The sequence below is a fragment of the Columba livia genome, chromosome 6, assembly GCF_036013475.1.
Source record: "Columba livia isolate bColLiv1 breed racing homer chromosome 6, bColLiv1.pat.W.v2, whole genome shotgun sequence".
Taxonomy (NCBI): Eukaryota; Metazoa; Chordata; class Aves; order Columbiformes; family Columbidae; genus Columba; species Columba livia.
This window is the reverse complement of record NC_088607.1, coordinates 20170630-20191435: the sequence shown is the minus strand read 5'-3', so window position 1 is coordinate 20191435 and position 20806 is coordinate 20170630. Positions and strand designations below refer to the sequence as shown.

Sequence of the window (20806 nt, the reverse complement as noted above, 5' to 3'; positions counted from 1 at the left end):
ACTACTGTATAATATCCCAATATCTATAATAAAACAGATTCAAATCACTAAGTGAACAAATAAAATAACAGAAAGGAAAAATTTCATTATTTGTTGAATGTTGTTGTGAATTACAACAGCGCTATACAGAACCATCAGTCTACTGAGAACTTCCTCCATTCTGCTCAGTGTGATTAATGAGAGCTCAGAGATGACCCACTGCAAGATTTCTGCAATATTTTACATGTTATAACTTCCACTTCTCAACTTGTTGTCAGATGCAAATAGAGAACTGGAGTATTCACAGTAAAGCTGCCTCACGAGTATCTCAAGTACAGCAGCTTACATAATTTTTATATTGGTCTAATCAAAAGCAAAACTTCAGTCAACATTTGGAAGAGCTCTGAAAATGCTCCGCCGATTATAAATCTGTTATGATTGTTATTTTGGCAACCAGATTAGATTTACTGAGGCATCAACAGGAAGGAAAACAGAAAAGCACGAGGCAGCAAAATGAACACTCTCATAGACAACACTGCCATACCAGGACATAAAGAAGGAAATGATGCAGTAAAAATGATGTGACGTGGAGACTGCTCAGGCCAAGGTGAGCCAGCTGTTACACTGTGACTGCAACATACCATGCTGAGCACAAGTTCAGCATAACCTTGGGCTCTTCCATCCTATGTATGGTAACCGTCTCATGTTACTGTTTGGTTTATAAGAGCTGCAGGACAGGGATGGCCTTTGGGATGCGTGTCAAGCAGATCAGGTCAATCCTACTGTAACACAAATCCAAGCTACCTCCTAGTAAGTGGCAGATGCTGGGATCTTCTTTATACCCATTGATCACAAAACAGCATGGGAAGCAGTTGTGTTTTTTTTACTGCACCATTATTCTTCACAGGTCACTGAAGGTAAACATCTACTGGCATCTGGTTGTGAGGTTTAGTACAGAAATGTGCTCAAAATTGAGAAACCACAAAACCTACACTTTGAAAGCATGTGTTCGTAAAAACATTTTTAATAAAATAGGAATGCACTTGTACAACTGAAAAATTCCATGTATTACTAACGTTGCATTGAGTTTGCACTAACTCCAGAAAACGTAAGACAGGGTGAAGAGACAATCTCCTGAACTTGGCCAGAAGCCCAGCATGACCTTTCAGATGTGGTGAACTACAGTAGTCTCATTCCTACAGCTTTCCTCCCCTGAACACCACAAGAATAATTATTCTCCAGTCTAAATAAAGCAGTAAGGGAGTAACTGAGCTCGATGAAGTCTGGGATAAGACTCAACAATGGATAAAGATGGGATGGAGGCTCCTGTTGACAACTGGTTCAGTCCTCAAGCTTGAGTCTTAGCTTTTTTGCAGGCTGGCAGTGTTGTTTCTTCCTCCTCAACCTTGCGAGGCTTCTTCACCGTGTACACAACCCCACAGGCACTCTTCCGAGTTTCTGGAATATACAAGTAGAAACTGTAGTACCTCAAATAAAATGACATTAGTGCATTTAATGCATACTAATGGCAGGTGTCCATGCCCCAAAGCACAGTTCAACATGTTTACCAGCCTGCACACACAGCCAGTAAGCAACCTGCATGGTCAGCAGCTGGGGATACGCTGCCTTGTGGAGGGGGGAAACTAAAGGGAGAAATCCAATGGTGGGTGTAGAATTACAGCAAACGTAAGAGAAAACAGAGTTCTGCAGGGGTTGAGGGGCTGCAGACACATGAAACCACAGGAAAGCAGGCTTTATCAGTTCAATAGTCACAGAAGGGCACATTCTGGAAGCACTGTGAAAAGCATTTCTGTGTTTCTGAGCAAAACATACTGTTCTTAAAAAAACCCACACAAACAACAACAAACAAACCCCAAACATATTCACATATCCCAAGATTCTTAAACTGGCTATGCTGGCACAGCTATATTGGCAGAGGCTTGCCTATACATACCAAATTAGTGGCTTTATGGTATTCAAAAATACTTCATTTACAGAACCCTCAGCATTACTATACAATACTATCGTGTGATGTTACCCAGCTCTTCATGTTTGCTAAACAACCTAGTGAGCCCAATACAATTTCAAAAATACTGGTGGGAGGATTCTCTGCAAAATTTGAAGTAGAAGAGATTCCCTTCAAATACCTTGTTAGCAAAGAGGCTCTCCAAGAACCTTGCCAAAACAATATAACTACTTATTCTGGGCCAGTATTCTTTGGGGACAAGGAAATTACATCTGCTATTTAATTTCACAGATAAGACAGATGACGGTCTTGAGAAATTCCACATAAACTGGACAAAAATTCTTCCATCACTCTGTCCTCATGTAGGTAAGCAGCAGGCTGGCAGAGGACCCTGTTCATAGAAATGTCCTCTCCAAGAGATCAAAGCTACCTGCTGTGAATTACAGCAGATTCAAGTCCCACCTCTGCTAAAACAAGAGATGCAACCCAAATCCTACTGTGAGTTTGAAACTTAGAGCAACTCAAGCTGTTGGAAAAGTAACTAGAAATCATACCTACCCAGCAAACCTTGGTGGAGGCAGAAATTAAAAATTAGATGAGACTACTCAGTATAAACTGCTATCAGAATAAACAACAAAAATCAAGAAACACTAACAACCAATAAAAAAGCATGTAAAAGGGGTGGTAATGATGGAGAAATGGGTGCTACAGCAGAAAGCAAGGGTCTAAATTGATTCCTGAAACACAAACTGTGGCAGCTCTTTGCTATGCTGACACTAGGACACAAAATACAACTGGAAACCTTTTGATTTCCAGTGCAGGGGGCCATGAGCTAAATTTCCACTTGATTTAATATTAAAATGGGCAAGTAGGAGAGACCTACTGTGAGCTGTCTCTGCTGAGAGCATAAGGAAGCAGGTTTTGTTTCAGCAAATCACTTCAAGCCATCATACACTATTTGAAACGTTTTTTTCTAAGCAGTAAGCACTCATGGTATTTAATTTGGCATTGAGTTCAAAATGGTCCAAGAGCGAGTCAGGAACAGACTACATAATGGAGAATCAGAAAGGGACATGGCAAAGGCTCCTTCTGCACTCCTGCTGCAAGAGGGGAAATGCAAAACACGCACATCTTGATTTTCTTGAAGTCAATGACGTAGTTTCTACTGGTGTCACTGAGATCAGCATTCAACCTTCTCTGAAACAAGGAATAGTTCCACTATGAAGCACAAGAAGCAGAACTGTGTTTTGGCTAAACAATTTTTGACTTATTAACGTGGTTAAGCAAGTACTCCAGTACAGACAGCACCATCAATTCAGCCACTGAATTGTTAACATGGCAATACGGGAAAATAAAACACCTTTGGTGCACAAGCTCCTCTTGTCTGCATTGGACAAGAGGTAAAACCTCAAGCTGAGTTACTCTATAAGGTCTCAGATCTTTTGGAAAATATGCATTGACATGAATTTAGTTTAACAAATGCAAGTGTTCTTTAGAAGAGTTTGCACATGCTTTTCCCTTACCTCCATGAAGGATGGCGGCTCTGCAGTTGGTAGACACGGCTGCCTTTGCCTCACTTTCTGACAGGCCAAACAGCAAACCTCTGTCACCTTTGCTCAGGATCAAAATGCACAGAAAGGAACAAAGAGAATAGTGAAGTCTGTCTGCATGGTAGGTTTGCTTACTCTACAAATAACTGGGAATTAGCAAGGCTGTAACTCAAAGTGACATTTTGCATAAGGTTACCCAGAGGCAGGGAACTGATGCACCCAGTTCTCCTGGCTGAAGTTCCTCAGCAGCCCTCCTGGAAAGCTCCTGGCAACGTTGCTTATTTCCAGACAAGAAGCTCTACTTTCAAAAATAAAAGTCTGTCAACACAGGAACATTTGTATATGCATAATAAGTAAAAAAATGACCCCATGGGAAATTTCAGGTTTGAGGAAAGGGCACTGTCTGATACAAAAGCATTAAACTGAAAAGTTCCCAGCCGCCTTGAGCAGGGATGACGTCAGATTAGGTATGTTAATTTGGGTTGAGCCTGACTGCTCTTTTTAAGAGGAAAGGAAACACACATAAAATCCTTCCAGGCTGCACACCCTCCCACACGGTTCTCACGACTCAGAACATGCTTCCCTTGCATCCCTTCGAGGGACAGTCCAGATTTGGGCTTGTGGGACAGGAAAGGGAAAGTAGTAAAAATGTATCCGAATTCCTAAAAAAAGGGGAAAAAAACCACATTCTCCTTGGTTTCTAGAATGCAACAACTTATTTAATAGCATATATGTAACTAAGGACTGGAAAATTCAGAAGTAACCAGTACTCTAATAGGAACTTTTTCTTTCTTAATATAAACTTGATTGTATAGCTTCTTCTACCAAAGAAGTGGCACCTTGGAGATCGTAAGTAATAACTTCTGGTTTGGTTCACTGTGTCCGTAGATTTTTTGGGTTTTATTCATTTCTCCACTTACATCCATGCAATATGCAATGAATATCACAACAAAACATACCTGTAGCTGAACACAGACATTACTATTTACAGTTACTGCTTGTGCCACCCCATGACCAAGATCTGTTGCTCTTTCCACACCCACTCAGAGGCCTGATTCATGGAACTGGTCACCAACAAGCTTCACCATGTAAAGTTCAAAGAGAGTGAATGATGGAAATATTTCAAAACCACTTTGAACTTTCACATGTTGATGTTATCTGCTGTTTTTGACTTATAGAAAGGATACAGATTAGCAATGTCATAAGGACCCCGTAGTTCTAGAGGCTAAAACAAAACAAAGAAGGTTAGATATGTGCATGTCATCTCTCTCAGGCTTGACAGAATGTGAGCAGATAGGACAGGGCTATCAGGAAGGCAAGGTTAAATGCTACATAATAGCAAGCTGTCCAAGATGCACTAGGAAATCAAGGAAATACTATTTTGAAAAACAGAGTCCTCATCTGGGAGAAAACTGCCATTGAAAATACCATGGCAGAAAAAAGCCCCACCCAAAGAAAACAAAATATGCCAAACCCCACAATAAAATTCTTTAGTAAAACAGCTTGACTTAAAAAACCCACAAGATGGCAACCATATTTAAAACTACAGTTTTTATATGTTTAATTAAATCTTCAAATTGTTCTGACATCAACAAAAATCTGGGACTTACCCTTTCAGCTGCACTAGATATAACAATGTTCTGGAAAACAAAAAAGAACAAATGTTCATCTGTCACACAGCATCAAGAAATGAGAGAGAAAAACAAAAAAAATCAGCAAGCAGCAAAGACTTCATGAGCATTAGCTGTTTGGGCTCAGAGCCCAATTAACCATCAGAGTACCTGATGCCCTCAGATGAAATGAACTCTAACAGAGCGTGGATCTTAATTTGGGGACAGGAATAAACCCAAGTTATCTCCCTGTCCCCTACAGAGAGAGGGGCACAGGGCCAAGCCCTACCTTGCAGTTACAAACCTCTCACAGGCAGAGGTGAATTCAATAAGTGCTGCACCTCTTAGAGGGATAGGCTAAGAAGAATAAATGTCAGTGATGGCATTAAGTGAGCACCTATCAGACTGTATCTCTCATAGTGGACCTTAAACAGACCTTAAGGGTAAAGAAGAAATTCAGACTTGCACACACTGTCTTAAGAAGTGCCCCCTCTATCTACACTAGCTGCAAGAGACCCCACAAAAATGACAACTCTACCTGAGCTGTAATGGAAATGGACTTAAGATCCCCCAGAAGCAGCTTATAAATAGTGCCTTTAGACGGTTTAGTGCTCCCAAATTTAGAGCCTACTCTCTGTGTTGCAGCACAACTCAATCCTAACCTCCCCATTCACATTGGCCCTAAACTCACACTGGTTGAGGAAACCTGTCTGCAGTCAGGCAGTGGCTGCCAAGTCATGCCATACACTCACTTCCCTCAGCACTGGCATCCTCATGAAAATCACGAGGCAGACAGAAATCCTTCTCCCTTCTCTCCCAAAGGGTTTCTACAGAACAGGTATGCGACTGCTTGGGGGCTGGCAGATATCCCAGCTCAGCTGCCAGCATTCTTCTGATGTTAAATCTCCAAGGATGCTCACCGAGGGGAAGACTGTTTTGCACTAAAAAAAAAAATCCTTGCACCTTTTATGATACTGAATAAAAGGCCTTGGGAATTCCTGCTTGAGTGGGTGGGAATAAGAATTGTACTGAGGCAGCGAAAGACTCGCCCTCTCTGACATCAATACCACCAACACATCACACCACCTCCAGTTACGAGGTGGGGCTTTTGATCCCTTTCCTGCACTGCTTTGCTTGTCATGCCACCTCCCCAGCACCAAGAGCAGGGCAGACACTGGAAGAGAATGCTCTGTGTGCAGCTGGAACGCAACCCATTAAATAGCTATTCGCAAGGAAATGACTGAATGTTCACACTGCCCAATGTTTCCTCACGTGCTGAGGAGCAAGGGTTGGGACATACAACTCTGCCTTATCATAAGGCAAGTAAGAAACTGAAGCAACACATACATGAAAGTGACTTAATAGCACATATCATGATGGACACCAGGACATTTCTTCCTGTGTAGTTCACCTTTACAATGACTGCACTATGGATCCCAAGGGTGCTATTGAGCTTCACTGGTGCTGAGTGCAAGAGTTTGCTGGGAAAATTTAAGTATCCTGCTCTGACCTGTAACAACCAGTGCCTGTCTCCCAGGCTCAGAGAAGCTCCCAGAGCAGCTGTGTCAACCATCTTGAACCATCATGGGATCATGGTTCATGCTGCAATTGGAGATGCTCTCTGCCTGGTTCAAAGGCAGATGGTTTCCAATTAGGGGTCGGGTAGGACACAAGAAGGAAACAAGAGCAGACAAGAAAAGCACTGGTAGTGAGTGAAGGAGAGGCAGTCCAAGGCAAACCCAAGGGAAGGGCTAAAGGGAAGAACTCAAAGGCAAAGCATTACCTCCTCACGTAAAGAGACAGAAGCTGTTCAGTGCACTGCTCCAGGCACAGTATACACACTCAGTTACCAAAACACAGGAGGTAAGGAACTGTGGGTACACACACCTTCTGTCTGGCAAGGCAGGCAAGTCCCTCTCTCACTCCCTACACATTTTAACATGTTTTAAGGACTCTGCTCAGCACTGGCTCTGAGCACACCAGTAAATTTCTACAAGATTCTCTGCCCTACTACAACGAGAAAGGAACAAAGGGATCCAAAAGCTGCTATAAGTTCAGCAACTGTAGGTTACAGACGGCAAGAGCTGTGTGCCAGGCATCAATGCAAGCAGCCTATGGACCAGCCATCCCATATCTCTTAAAAAAAGGCCTTTATATAACTGATGGATTCAAACTGCCTGTGAGAAACAGACAACATATGCTGGCCCACCAGGTACTGCACCTGGAGACAAAAAATAAAGGCAAGCTAGCAGTCCTCACCTAGCTCGTCCAGCGCCTAACAATGACTCGTCATCTCCAGCTCCAACTGATTACCCTTCCAGGCACAGATGATAACACTGGACTGACAGATGCAGAAAGAAAGGGCACTGTGCACAGACCGAGTGCTGGAACATCTCACTTGTTCTATTTGTGACACCAACTCAACTGATGCTCTCTAAATCAGTAACTGTGGTGGAAAGAGGAGCACTGGCAAAAAGGAAACCCAAAGGAAAGGGTTTGTGTGTGTGTGTACCTCAACTCAAAGTCAGCATTTTGCACGATTAACTCCCAGAGCTGGGCTTCTCAGGAAAGGCCATGCAAATACTCACTTTCTTCTGGAGCACCAAGAGAATGAATCTGCTTGACCCACTATGCTATCCTATAGAATAGGCTGCCATGCCTGAGAGGAACAGAGGTAATGACGGATCTGCTTTTAATTGGCCTTCCAAGCTGTATATCCCACTTCAGACTAGATCTGAGCAGTAATGCCAATTTCAGCTTCTCTGGACCAGCTAAGTGCAGAAAAGGCTGTTTCCAATCAAGGTGGTAGGAGCTACAATCTCTTTTGACTTGGATATGCATTATGATATGCTTCCCTTTAAAAAACAAAAAAAAAATGGCCTGAGAGGACCCAGCACGACAGGCAGCTTAGCCTGGCAGCCTAGGAGGAGGTAAGTTATGAAAGCAATGGATTACAGGCGTCTCAGCTGCAAGCATTACTTCTTCCTCAGGTTTCAGTAGCAGGGAAGAATGCAGCTGACTGCAGGAAAGCCCTGGCTGATAGCCAGCTAGCTCTTGGGTCTGTTTTGTACACTGGGAATTTACTTTTAATAAAACATGATTTCTACTTTTTTCTTTATATTTTCTACCCTCTATATTCAAGGTACACTACCAAAATAGAGCTTTTGGTCCATCAGAAATATGAAATGTGTGGATTTCAGTTCTAGTGCAAACATTAGGTCTCTGACATTTTTATTTTTTTTTTCAACATTTGTTTTGAATATTGCCTACCATAATAACAGCTAGCTTGTTCCAAAAAGAGAATCTAACAGTTTGACTACTTAAGAAGAAAGCATGCAGTGGTGCATGGCTGGAAGTATCTGGAGCTAGAATAATTGTGTCCTTGTATTAGTAGGCAAAGATTCAGTCACAGCTTCAGAAACTCCACAATCAAACTCATTTAAAATGGCTCAGTCTGTACAACTCCAGAAGAATTTGAACTGAATTAATTAGCTTGTTTTCACTTTGAGAACTTACCTTCCCTTTGCAGATCTGCATCAGGCTGATTGCATTTGAAATTGTGTATCTTCTCATTGTGGAGTCTTTGATGGCGGGTGTGTAAAGAAGTTCAAAGAAAATGCCTCGATCTATTGCCTTCACATGAAAGAAAGTGATCAAAAAATCAAAAGGACAGAAGCATAACAATCTAACAACTGCTGTCTATTATTGATGCAGCTTATTCTCAGTTTAATTGTGCTATATATGAAAAAATTGAGGTGGAATTGTTCCAGCAAGAGCATAGCACAGCATGAAAGGGGTGAGAGAGAAGGTTTCACTGTACCCCAGATATGTATACTTGAATCTTGGTATGACAGATAAATAAGATTTAACAAAGAAATACCAACCACTTATTAGTTGTAATTCACTTTCCACTATCACAGTTGAGGAGACAAGTATTTGCTGGTCAGGAAGAAGCCTTGAAATTTTGAGGACCCTCCTCCTCTAACCCCACAGACTGCTCTAAACAGGACCACGGCTTCCCACAGTACCTGCATCTGGCAGATGAGGAATTTGTCCTTGCAAAAAAGCAGCAATGATGAGAACCCTTCTCTCCTGTCTCACAGCATACTCCAGTCTTTGTGAGAATGTTAAATAACAGTAAATCACAGGAGGGATTCCAAATAGTAATACTGGTTATATTTTCAGCTGCTTTAAAATCCTTTGTTGTCTGTCAAAGTACCTCACAAAAAGCTTAGTATTCTTGGTTTTGCAAACACACAAAGAAATGTTAAGCAGCTTGCTATAGGACACAGTGAGTTAGCAATAAAGACACAATTCAAAGCTAGGAGCTTTGTTCCATGGCCTAGACTATGTTTGCCTGAAATGTTACTCTATCCTTTATGCTCATATAATTAAAAAATGCTGCAATGTCAATACTGTAAGAGAGTCCAGTAACTGAATACAGATGGAATTAATTTAGCTCCCATCCATGCATGACCTCTGCATGCAAGCACAACAGAAGCTATGTACACATCAAATGTTTTACATAGAGCTGGTCCAACATCTGCAAACAAGAAGAGAAGCGTGAATTTATCAAAACCAAAACAGGTGATGGCAATACACCAATTTCCAGTCAAGCAGATTTTTAATTTCATCCCCACCACTTTAGCTGCCTGCCAATCTGTCTGGCATCACAACCACCAAAACTGACTGCCTAGGATGCACAAAACCAGCCTGACAAACAGCCTGCCTTGAAGCTGGGAGTGTGGAAGCTAAGTAGCTTGTAAAGAAAATGTTTCCAAAAACAGGGCTTCAAGAGCCACTCAGCTCCTCACCTGGGTCAACTGCTGGAGTTTTAGGCAGCTGGGGTACTTTCAAACAACATTTCATACAAAATTGTTATTCCAACTGGAATGCTGAAATTCCCGATCTGTAGTAAATTTCAAAGTATTACCTTATGTGTGTTTCAGCATTAATTCTAGTCAATTTAAAAGTTTTATTCTAGGTCAAACTTTCTGTAGAAGAGGAAGTAGGATTTCTAGCCAATTCCAAATCTAAATTTTTAAGCACTAAAGACTACATCAGCCAAGAATGCCCATGCAGAATGAATCTTGACAGATACTCAGAGGAAAAAAATAGTTTATCTATGAGCACGTTCAGATTAAGCTTTCTGGCAAACCACCAACAGTAGGCAGAACTGTATTAACAAAATATTTGATCCATGCTGATAGTCATCTTGTACCCCACAGCAGATATTTAGCAATTGCACATTTGGTTCATTTGCCAAGACATTCCTTTGTCTAAGTATGGATTCAATACAGTTGTCCTCCAAATAACTGTCATTCACATCCTCCTGTCTTTTAAATCACAGGGCTGTTTATCTATTCTGACACAGCTGTACCACTTCTGGTTTGGGAAGCAGCTTAGTCAGCAATAACACCACATCTCACTGCTTAGCATAGTAGTGGCCTGAAGGTTCTGTTTCCATTCCTTGGGAACACCACTTCTGCCTTCTTAAGTGGGGGATATGAAGAAGAAAAAAAGAACATCACTGTGTATTAAATGCTGCAGTGGAGGCCTTAAAGAGAAGGACATCTGAAACAACACTACACATTATGCAAGAAAATAAAAGAACACTTGGATGGGAATGGTGGGAGTGAAATGGTAGGAAATTCAACTCAGACTGACATTAAATACAGAATTTAACAGCAAGAAAACAATTTAGATGTAAATTTACCATATTCACAGGGGGCCTTCGGAAGTAGAATGGCAGCTTTTCTGTTACATTTATGCATACCAGATCAACATCTAGAGTTGTGCAAGCAATCTATAGCAAAGAAATAGGAACAGATTATAATAACAAATATGCCAAAAAATGCGTATTCAACTTCAGGTGCAGTGATGCTCTCCTTCATTTCTTAATACAACAAACGTCCCACGAGGGTGAGTTCAGGTTTAAAATGAAGAGGTACTATGCCTTGCAGTATGCCAATAAAACAGCAGGGCTACAGATGCACAGCTAGAACATTTCAGGATCAAAACCCAAGCCTTCTCTCACTTACAGAACTACTTTTTCAGTAAAATACTGATCGACCCAAAGAAAATATTTATTGCTTTGCTCCTATCTCATATAAGATGTGCAGAAGCAATGCTGGCTTTTGGCAAAAAGACTCAGCAGCTAATTACAAAAGGAACATCCAAGGAACTGCCCCTTACCCAACACTCTAATTCCAGTGTAGCAACCATTTGTTCTACAGATTAAATATTTTTACCAAAAGCAACCAAGAAAAAAATCGAAACAGAAGCAGAACATTAGACAGTGACTGGTGGTGCCGCATGCCCAGTACTGGAGGCTGATCCACAGGGCCTCGTCTTCCTGGTTGGGTGGGGAACGTGCAGCCCTTCCTGAAAGCCACACCTCTGGAGAAATGGCACTGGAGGTCACAGTCTAAAAGCTTACCTTTGGATTCACATCACAATTTACAGCCTGTATTAACAGAGGGAAGGAACGAACAAAGAGTGGAGAGTCTCCATGCTGACATACAGATAAAATACACACAAAAAGGAGCCCTTGATTTACATATCTCATGCACACAAAACATGTAGAAATTGTATATGCCTAGCCTGTAAAGATGATTACGCAGATAGATTAATGTCTGTAAGCAGTGTCGTAACAAAGAAGATAAAGTGGGCTGAAGATGTTGAAAAGGAATTTTCTACATGTAGGGGAACTCTATGCTTTCAGAAACCTGCCAGCAACTACTCCAAATACACCTGGGCCAGGTGCCAGCCATTCATCCCTACTTGCACCAGCACAGAAGCGGTGGGGGTTGCAGGGGGTCCCACGGGGCAGCTGTGCTCTGCTGTAGTGCAGCGCAGGCTGTTGCTTTGCAAACTAGTCTTCTAGGTGGTTCACACAAAATTTGAATGGAGAAGAGAGCAGAGGGCCAGGTTTAGGAATGTTTCTTAGCTGTGGATAGTACTCCCTCGTAGACAAGAGAGCCACAGCACACATGCAGGCAATTCAAAGATCCAGCAAACCACAAGGTTTTTGATGTTAAAATGTTTCTGCCAGGCCATCCAGACTAAACTTTATCTTCATGCCCCACTTTTACCAACCCTATTAGGTTGGACACAGTCGGAATCTATTGCATCTAATTAGACTTGCATGTGTAAGTTTAGCCCTACTACAGCCAGTTTTAACCCTTTTCTTATGAGGTGTACAAACAACCATCTAGGCAGAGGTGATTTATGGGAACATGCACAGTGCAAGTAGTTCTGAATCATGTGCTAGAAAAGCTGCCACTGAGGCCATAAGAAATTCAGGAACAGAAAAAAGCTGAAAATGAAGAAAAGCAAGAATACATATCAGAAACACACAAGTTGCCCTGTGTGATGAGAAAATAAGTCTTCCTAATCAGTTCCATAAACACTGGAAAACTCTTTTCCACTTTGCAAATTAGAGCACAGTGGGAAAGGGAGTGACCCAAATATCTACAGGATTCCAGTGACGAGAACATTTCAGAAAAAACACCACCACGGAAAAACAAAATTAAGAGTCGTACCTCCCCATAAGGAGGAACTCCTGCACTGCATGGAAAGTTGGAGAGCAGATTTCTCCAAACACTCCAATGTTCACCCTGGCTTTGGCTTCTGGACAAGTCACACACACAGGCGAGTTAAAGCTACACCCTGCCTGCTGAAAGGATCTGAAGTGCAAAGACTTCATACAGACGATATGCAGCAGTCACTGAGCCCAGTGCCTGCCCAGCCACACTGCAGGCAGGAGCCCCATCTGCTGGGGAACTTCAGACAGACAGGAATAAATACATTCACCACTGCTTGGATGGCCTGAGGAAACCTTTGACAAACGTTTTAGGAATAAACAATGAAATCTGGCTTTGCACTACATTCTCAGACACATATTTTTAGATACTGGTAATCTGCTAATGGCTTACAAACAGCAGGCAGAACTAACTAATATGATTAAAACAGTCAGAAATCTTAAAAAGCAAAGATTTCTAGAAGCAACAGGGACAGACCTTACTGATGGCACGGAGCAAGCACTCCTGTTGCAGCCCTAAACGATCCTCTTGGGAGATTTTATAAAGGAGCATGTTCTACAATTACCTTGGCAAACACAGCTTCCCTATATGCCTCAGGATATAAATTATTTGAAGAATTTGTGTACATCTTTCAGTACATATCACTGCCACAGTCACAGAAAAGCTTCCCTGGCTCATGACAAGAGGACACAGACTGGTTTTGGGCCATGCTAAAATTAGAGTGTATCTCAAACAGTCACATATTTCTTTCACAAACACATGAAAAATCCTGTTCTATTTAGAATAGTACAAGTGCCAAATTGTTGGTGAGAAAGATGATGCTGTGGAAGTAATGTTATTAACAGACAGTTTTAAAATACAAAGTTAATTTGTGGTGCAAGACCTACCCTAGGCTTTAACAGTGACACATCTGTGAGTCATAAGAGTCAGAGGTATATGCTGAGACTCCATGCATAACATCACCTGTGCTAGACTCACCCTGCTGATACCTCTACAAAACCAACACAGCTCTCCACAGAGAGTTAGAAAACCTAGAAGCTTTAAACAAAAGGCAAGCATCCAAATCTGCCCTGAATGTTAACATGTAAGGATGAAGTCTTTCACCTCATACAATTTGCGAGAGACACGCTTGGGTTCTCTCACCAGCTCAAATTGCTGCCAGTATGGAAGCACCACAGGTGGATTTGTAGACAGTCCTCCTGCCTTCCTAACACACTGTCCATCACCTGCAAGCATCAGCTTCGGCAGTCGCTGCCTGCGCTGGCCTGCCCAGAGCACAGCCATCCTCTTCGTGCCGGCACAACTAACCGCGTGGCTGAACGCTGAATCAGAGCGGGAAAGTGGACCTGCCTACAAAACAACCTGGCAAAAACTGGTTACTTTTCAGCCAAAACCATGTTCCTCAAACCAAAGTGCCATCGAGCTGAGCAAGCAGCTGCACCAGCAGAGCAGACAGGGACGTGCAAAAACCAAGTGGCTGTTTATGCCAGCTTAACCTCTGCTGCAACCAGACATCCAGCTGCTGAAATCAAGATACAGCTAAAAATAAAATACAGCTACCCTTAAATGAAACAGAGCCCTTTTCCCCAAAAACAGCACTGCATGCTCTTGCTGATTACCTGGCTTCAGGTGATTATTTTAACACACAATAAATTGACTGATCTCACCTGAGAAGCGAGATATCAGAGACCACAAGAAAGAGGTTGAGAGTGACCACCAAAAGTATCGTGCAACTATTCACCTCTCTCATGCCCCTAAGAATCCTAAAATCTCCTGAAGGTAAAAAAAAGCAGTCAAATGTTTCATTACGCTGTAACTGTTACAATTAATGCTTAAATTGTTCTGCTGAGAGATTCTTTAAGGTTCACCTTCTTCTACAGCCTCTTGCTTTGTACTTTACTTGGACAAGTTTTCAAAAAGGAGGGGTAATAATTTAGAAAAATAAAACCAAAGAATATCACTTTAATGTGTCAAAACAGGTACTCAGCAGTACTAGAAAGTAGCTTTAGCTTAAAAAAAAAAAAAAAAAAAAAAGCGCAAACAAAACCAAACTTGCTTTTATACTGACAGGCACTCTTTGAAAGCAAATTCTGGCACTTCTCCGAAGAGATTCACGCTTGCTTTTGGTGTCCCTGTGCCTTCTTCGTGCTGCTTTACTGCATGCCTGTCTGCTGCCTGCCAAGGCTAAGAGAGACAGGATGCTTCTACCTACTCTTCTGAGTCAGAGCTAATGTTATTATTTATGAGCTTGCAACAGGTCAATGTCACAATTTTGGGTTTTGTAAGATAAAACACTCTGACAAAAAAATTACTTGCTTCCAGATGCTGCACTTTATCAGGCCACCCACATCAGCTATTGGAGAACAATTTAATTAAAAATATGAGACACAAAGATAACTAACACCTATCACCCAGCTAACTGAGATCATTCTGCCTTGGATGGTGTTTTAAAACTACAAATATTTATTGTAGGAAGAGCCTATTCAAGATAAAGCATCTATAGATAAAAGTTGGAAGACAAAGTGATGTTCAGTGCTGTTAGTAACAGCTGAGGAACTACTGCATATCACTGTATTTAGGTATCACCTCTAAAAATTACAGTAAATATCTTCTTCAGTCAAACACACTTGCAACACCTTGTTTTTCTAAAAATCACAGAAGTGACTGAATATAGAGATGTTTGTTCAAAATACTTGCATTTGTATTAACAGAAGCCAATGCAAGAAACAAGTGTTGGGCTAAGGTGGCAATTTAATCCTAACTAAGGTTTTGAAAATTACTCACACCCCCTATTTTCTCTCACTAGCACGCTTAGAGCGCTACCACTGCTGCAGACACCAGCATTTGTTCAGTAACACTGATAGAGCAACACCTTCAAGGACTCACAAATTTCCTGGAGGCAGTTTTCAGTTGCAAGTTTGCTCTTAACAGCCAGAATAAAATCTGAGGGAGGAAATGACTGTCTGCCCTTCAAGTATTCCCCCCTGGGTTGCTCTACTTTCATACAGCCCCAATGGTCATCTTGGCAGGCAAAGTAACAAACATATCATGAAGTCACAATACTCTCACTCAGCTTGAGCATCTAAAACACTCAAAACAAAACAAACCCAGAAATCTCAGCCTGGCAATGGAGCAAGGGTTGTTACATTTAATCAGGCATATTTACTTTTGGTAAATTTATTTTATCTTCTCATAAGATGCTATGACAACTTGAACTCTCTCTTATTCTTTTGATTTACAACAAGGAAATAAAAAGAAAAAGAAAGAAAAACAGATGAGCTACTCATTTGGGGAAACCTCCAAGAGAAGATCCAAGACTAAAAGGAAGAAGGTATCTTTCAGAACCACATTAGTTCTGCTTTAAAATCCTCCCACTTCCACTGTCATTTCAGAGACCAGGAACAACTGGTGCTAGCAGAAGACTGCAAATGTGTTTTGGGGAAGCTGTCAGAGTTTGAGAAGTTTCAGAAGTTCCAGACAGGAAGTTTTCCACACGCTGATAGTGTGTGTGTGTATATATATATATATATATCTGTATTAGAAAAAAAGAAGGATGTTTTCTCTCCTCGCTAGAAAGGAGTACTCAGTAGAGTACAAGACATGCACAGGAAATCACTGCACAGCGGCAAACGAATCCGTTCATCAGGTAGATGTTTTAGACTTTAACCAGTCACCTCAAGGCCCTGCAGTCTCCTGCAAACCCTACCAACCTTCCCAGTCCATCAATTCACCAGGCAGCCTATGTTGCTTAATTAGCCCCATGAAATGCAGGCCTGTACAAAATGGGAAATAAAATCTAAACAAAGCATGTAGCCAAACTAGCCCAAGGCATCAAAAGTTATTGAACAGTCATTACTGATCAGATGATCATACTTACATGGAACAGTTTCTCAGTCTTCGGAAATACTGCTATGATGTCATATAACCTTATATTTGCAGATGTTGATCTCTACAGAAGGAGGAAACCATTACTACCTTAAATTTGGACAAAGACCAAACCTATTCACAACAGTTACAATCAAAATAATTAGAAGAAAATCCCTTTTTCACTTTCAAGTATTAAAACAAAGCCTATAATCTTCCAATTACATAGTATTTCTCTGCAGTGAGCCATACTGTGAAGTTATTCATTCTCATTTTGAGGCTTCTCTCACCCACCTAGTAAGGCACTTACACCTTTAGCTTTGGATTATGTAGCACTAAAACAGGCACAGGGTTTGCTCATAGACTTCTAGTTTATGTACAAAAGTCCAGAAATCAAAGAAAATAACCAGGGGACAGAACTGTTGTCCCATATTGGCAAATGATAAACAGAAACCATAATGAGTCTTGTAAGTCTGCAACTCTCCATTATCACTTTATTTGCTAAAGATGTGATTTGAGAAATCACTGCTGAGCGTTCTATAAAATTCATGAAGTTCTCCTCATACAATTTCCAAAATTTGATTCATTCATTGAGAAAAGGAAATAAAAACTGGCAAATTAAAATACTGAATATACTTACCAAGAGATTACAGTGAGAAGGATCAGAAACAACAAGTGTTAACCGGGTTAAGACTTTAATTCTTTTAGATGTCCCCTACAAAAAAAGAAATAATACAAAAGACTTTAAACACTCCAAAGCAATAATATGTGGCAACTTTCATCCTGTCTGCCATAAAAAGAAAATGGCGTCTTGCTCATATTCTTGCCTATATTGATTTTCTAAAGTCTGTAGCTGCACTTCCCTATATTATATTGATTTATAATTTTGTTTTCCGAAAGAAGGAAGGAGGGAAAATTATGCAGAAAAACTGAGTATGTTTTAATACTGCTATGGTTTCCCAGGTAAGCCCCGACTACAAGCAAAAGCAGTTCCTGAATTCATGCATGTCAGTGATTTGAAATATAGACTTGGTTCATTACATGCAAAACTTGCTTCATCAAAACCAGGAAGTTATTTCGAAAACTCAAATTTCAAGAATCATACTGTAATTATTCAAATACAAGAAGATTCAAAATTCACACAAAGCTATTTCTTTAATAATTTCTAAAATAATGAAGAGAGTCTACTCTCATAGGAGTGCATCGTTCTTCCAATGCTGGAAGTTCTAATAATCAAGCAATAGAAAAATTTATCTTTTTTTGTTAAAATGTGATATACAAAATCACATATACAAACACACTACAGTAAAAAACATAACTCAGAATAATAATACATAGATGGAACGTAACTAGACATACTTGTACAATAGGCAAAGATGGAAACAGCTCTGAAGGACACACTGGCTTGATGATTTCCTTAAAAGAGAACAAAACAAAGTTATTCAAAATGTCATGGGTTAAGTTTATAATGTAAACAAAAGCTGTACTCCAATCCTAAAAAGAAATTTGCCCTGCTAGCAAAACTATTTTCCAGGGACAACACATGGACCATATTAAAAGTTAACTCCAGTGCAGTTACACTAAATTATAAAAGGGGAGTTCTGTTACAAATTCAGGCATTTGTACTTGCATCTAAACGTGCATTCTGCAGATAAAGCTGTTTGGGAACATGTAATAAGGCATGTAAGTTTACAGAAGAAAGCACACTAAAAATAAATGACCCAAACAAAATTACCTGTTTCTTTTCCTTAAAATCAATGACATGATTAAGAGCAACTGTAGAATATCCCACTGAAAAAGAAAACACACCGTAAGAATATTTTGCCTAGTAAACTAATGGAAACAAATCCAAACAGAAACCTGTTAAACACTCATCAATGTCTCAAAATTAATAGTCACAGGCACACTTACCCTTCACATTATTTTTTCTGAAGATTAATTAACCCAAAAAGTGCTTTAACATAAAAACCCCCACTGTTTGGCTTTTAAAACATGCCATCCCGACAACACTTAGTCAATAGCAGTGCTATTATAAACAGGAATAATGGAGTTGGGCTCCCCGAAGATTATGTCTTAGTTCAATCCTGTTGATGGCTTTCTTTAGGGAAAATGGTTAAGGACATTCAGGATAGTTGTTAAAACCGCAGAAAACGCAGAGCTGGGAGAGACAACAACTACAGCAGAAGGCAAGGCGAGCATTCAAAATGATACTGACAAAACTGACGGAAAGGTCTCATTCACCAGGGGTAAGAGGAAGAAATACACAAGACAAACCGCCCGCCAACCACTAGACAGGCAGCATCTGGCTGCATGGCAGTTCTGCAGAAAAAGGAAAATTAGGTAATAAGAAACGTCAGGGGCGAAAATGTGTCCACAATGGGGGGGGAGGAAAAAAAAAAACAAAAACAAAACAACAAACCACCCCCACACACACACACACAAAAAAAAAAAAACAAAAAAAAAAAAACAAACCAAGACAAACAACCCGCTCACACACACAGACAAACAAAAAACCCACCGGAACTGCTGCACCGGGATAAACGGGCAGAGTCAGATCCTGCAAGGCACAACCCCAGCTCTCCTCGCTGCTCAGCAAGGTGAAGGGGCAGAGGAGGGAGGGGAAAGCCGACCCCTCGGCAGGCAGATGGCGAGGTTCAACCCACAAGGGGGAAAGCTCAGCGCAGGGACTCACGCTGTGCTCGCACCAGCCTGGCGGAGCCGCGCTCCTGCCCGGGCCCTGCCCTCCCCAGCCCCGACCCCGCCGCCGACCCAAGCCCCGGGTCGGCCCCGCCGCCCTGTCCGCTCCCGCCTTGCCCGGGGCAGCGACTCACGGTGCGCTGCGGCCTCCAGTAGGCTCTGCAGACTCTTCTTGTCCGGTCCCTGGGGCAGGTTCAGGTCGGCGAAGCCGGCCATGCTGTGCGCGGCAGGGCGGGCCGCGGGCGGGCACGGCACAACGCGACACCCGGCACCGCCCCGCCGCGGCAGCCTGGGGCTTGTAGTCCTTTGTAGTCCCGTCCGGTGCGGGAGGGCCGGACCCCGCAGGACGGGGGTCAGCCTGGCTGTATTCGCCAGCGGCAGCTACAGAACCATAGCAGCAAGCGAAGAGGGTGTTTCACATAATCCCGGGCGCTCTTCGGTCGCAGGCGCTCCACCGAAGGGCTGCGTGACCCGGGGAAAGCCTGTGTGGTCAATTTCTCGGGCGGGGCTTTGAGAAAGATCACATCTGTCTCTGAAGAAGATTAAACCTGTGGCTGAAGGAGATTAAAACTGGTTCTTTGCCACTCTGCACAGCTGGAGCAGAGCAGCAAGGGCACTTCGCTCTCCAGAGAGCCCAATCTTGTATTGTACCCAGCAGGTGGAGCAGTAACCTTGCTCCGCTGAAGTAGCACCAGTTAAATTAGTTGTGCTCTTCCTGAACACCGTTAATAACAAAAAAAAAAAAAACAAAACAAACAAACAAACAAAAAGTAAAAATTAATCCTTTCTGGTTATTGAAATGGCTTGTCTTTCCTATGTTAGCAAAAAGAAAAAGAAAAAAAAAAAAGTGAAAGAGAGCACCAAGCTGCCATATCAAGAGATATCTCCTAACATGCAAAAGGACTGAGGAATTGTAACTGACCAGTAGTCAAATACACATCCACTACGTAGCACTGTTACAAACACCACAAATATTGTTCTACCATTGATAAATAGCACATGATATGCAAAACACAGGTAGCAATTACCATTAGTTTTTGTTGTTGTTTGGGGACTTGCGACAGCTGCTGAAAGCAGCAGGTCTGTGATACCTGTCCAAGTTCAGGTGGCACTCCAGGGCCCTGGTGGTGCTGGGAATCCTCAGCTTTCTCTTTCTTCAAACTAGGCTAAACGTTCGTGAAGGGAAGTCTGTGGGGTACCTGGGGCTCTGAATTCTTAATAAGGCAGTGATGCTGCCGACTCTTTGTGCACCGCTGCCTGTGGAGTCTGTCCTTGGTGCAGCTTGTGCCAGCTGTGCCTGAGGACTTGTGGCTTGTTTCTACCAAACAGATCACATGGTTTACAATGGATGACTGAGAAAAAACAGTGCCTGTTTCTCATGTTTCTGGGCTTGCTGTGTGATGAGTTACAAAGACATAGGATGGTGTTAGCAAAGAAGCTACCTGTGGGCTGCAGAGTCTGGACTAGGAGCTCAGGGCAGCTTTGAGGGTTGGTAGACAGCAGCCTGCCACATCTCTGTAAGAGGGAGAAGACACGTCACTCTGGAAAGGAAACAAACAAACAAACAAAACCACAAACTAACAAAACCACCAAACA

The 20806-nt window shown here is 41.9% G+C and overlaps 1 protein-coding gene across 2 annotated transcripts; it reads right to left on the bottom strand.

Annotated features, from left to right (window-relative positions):
• Window positions 1–987: 987 nt before the first annotated feature.
• Window positions 988–19662, bottom strand: RPP30 (ribonuclease P/MRP subunit p30). 2 transcript variants are annotated; one of them, XM_065067436.1, is made up of 11 exons: window positions 19345–19662; window positions 18249–18304; window positions 17873–17929; window positions 17154–17228; window positions 16527–16598; window positions 10822–10911; window positions 8622–8738; window positions 5106–5135; window positions 4683–4720; window positions 3469–3548; window positions 988–1437 (listed from the first exon to the last, which is right to left on the bottom strand). In XM_065067436.1, the coding sequence occupies exons 1-11, from the start codon at window positions 19424–19426 to the stop codon at window positions 1328–1330; spliced, it is 807 nt and encodes a 268-aa protein (XP_064923508.1). In that variant the 5' UTR covers window positions 19427–19662; the 3' UTR covers window positions 988–1327. The 2 variants fall into 2 exon arrangements, with proteins under 2 accessions (XP_064923508.1, XP_064923509.1); XM_065067437.1 differs by lacking the exon at window positions 19345–19662 and adding an exon at window positions 18729–18765.
• Between the last annotated feature and the right edge of the window lie 1144 nt (window positions 19663–20806).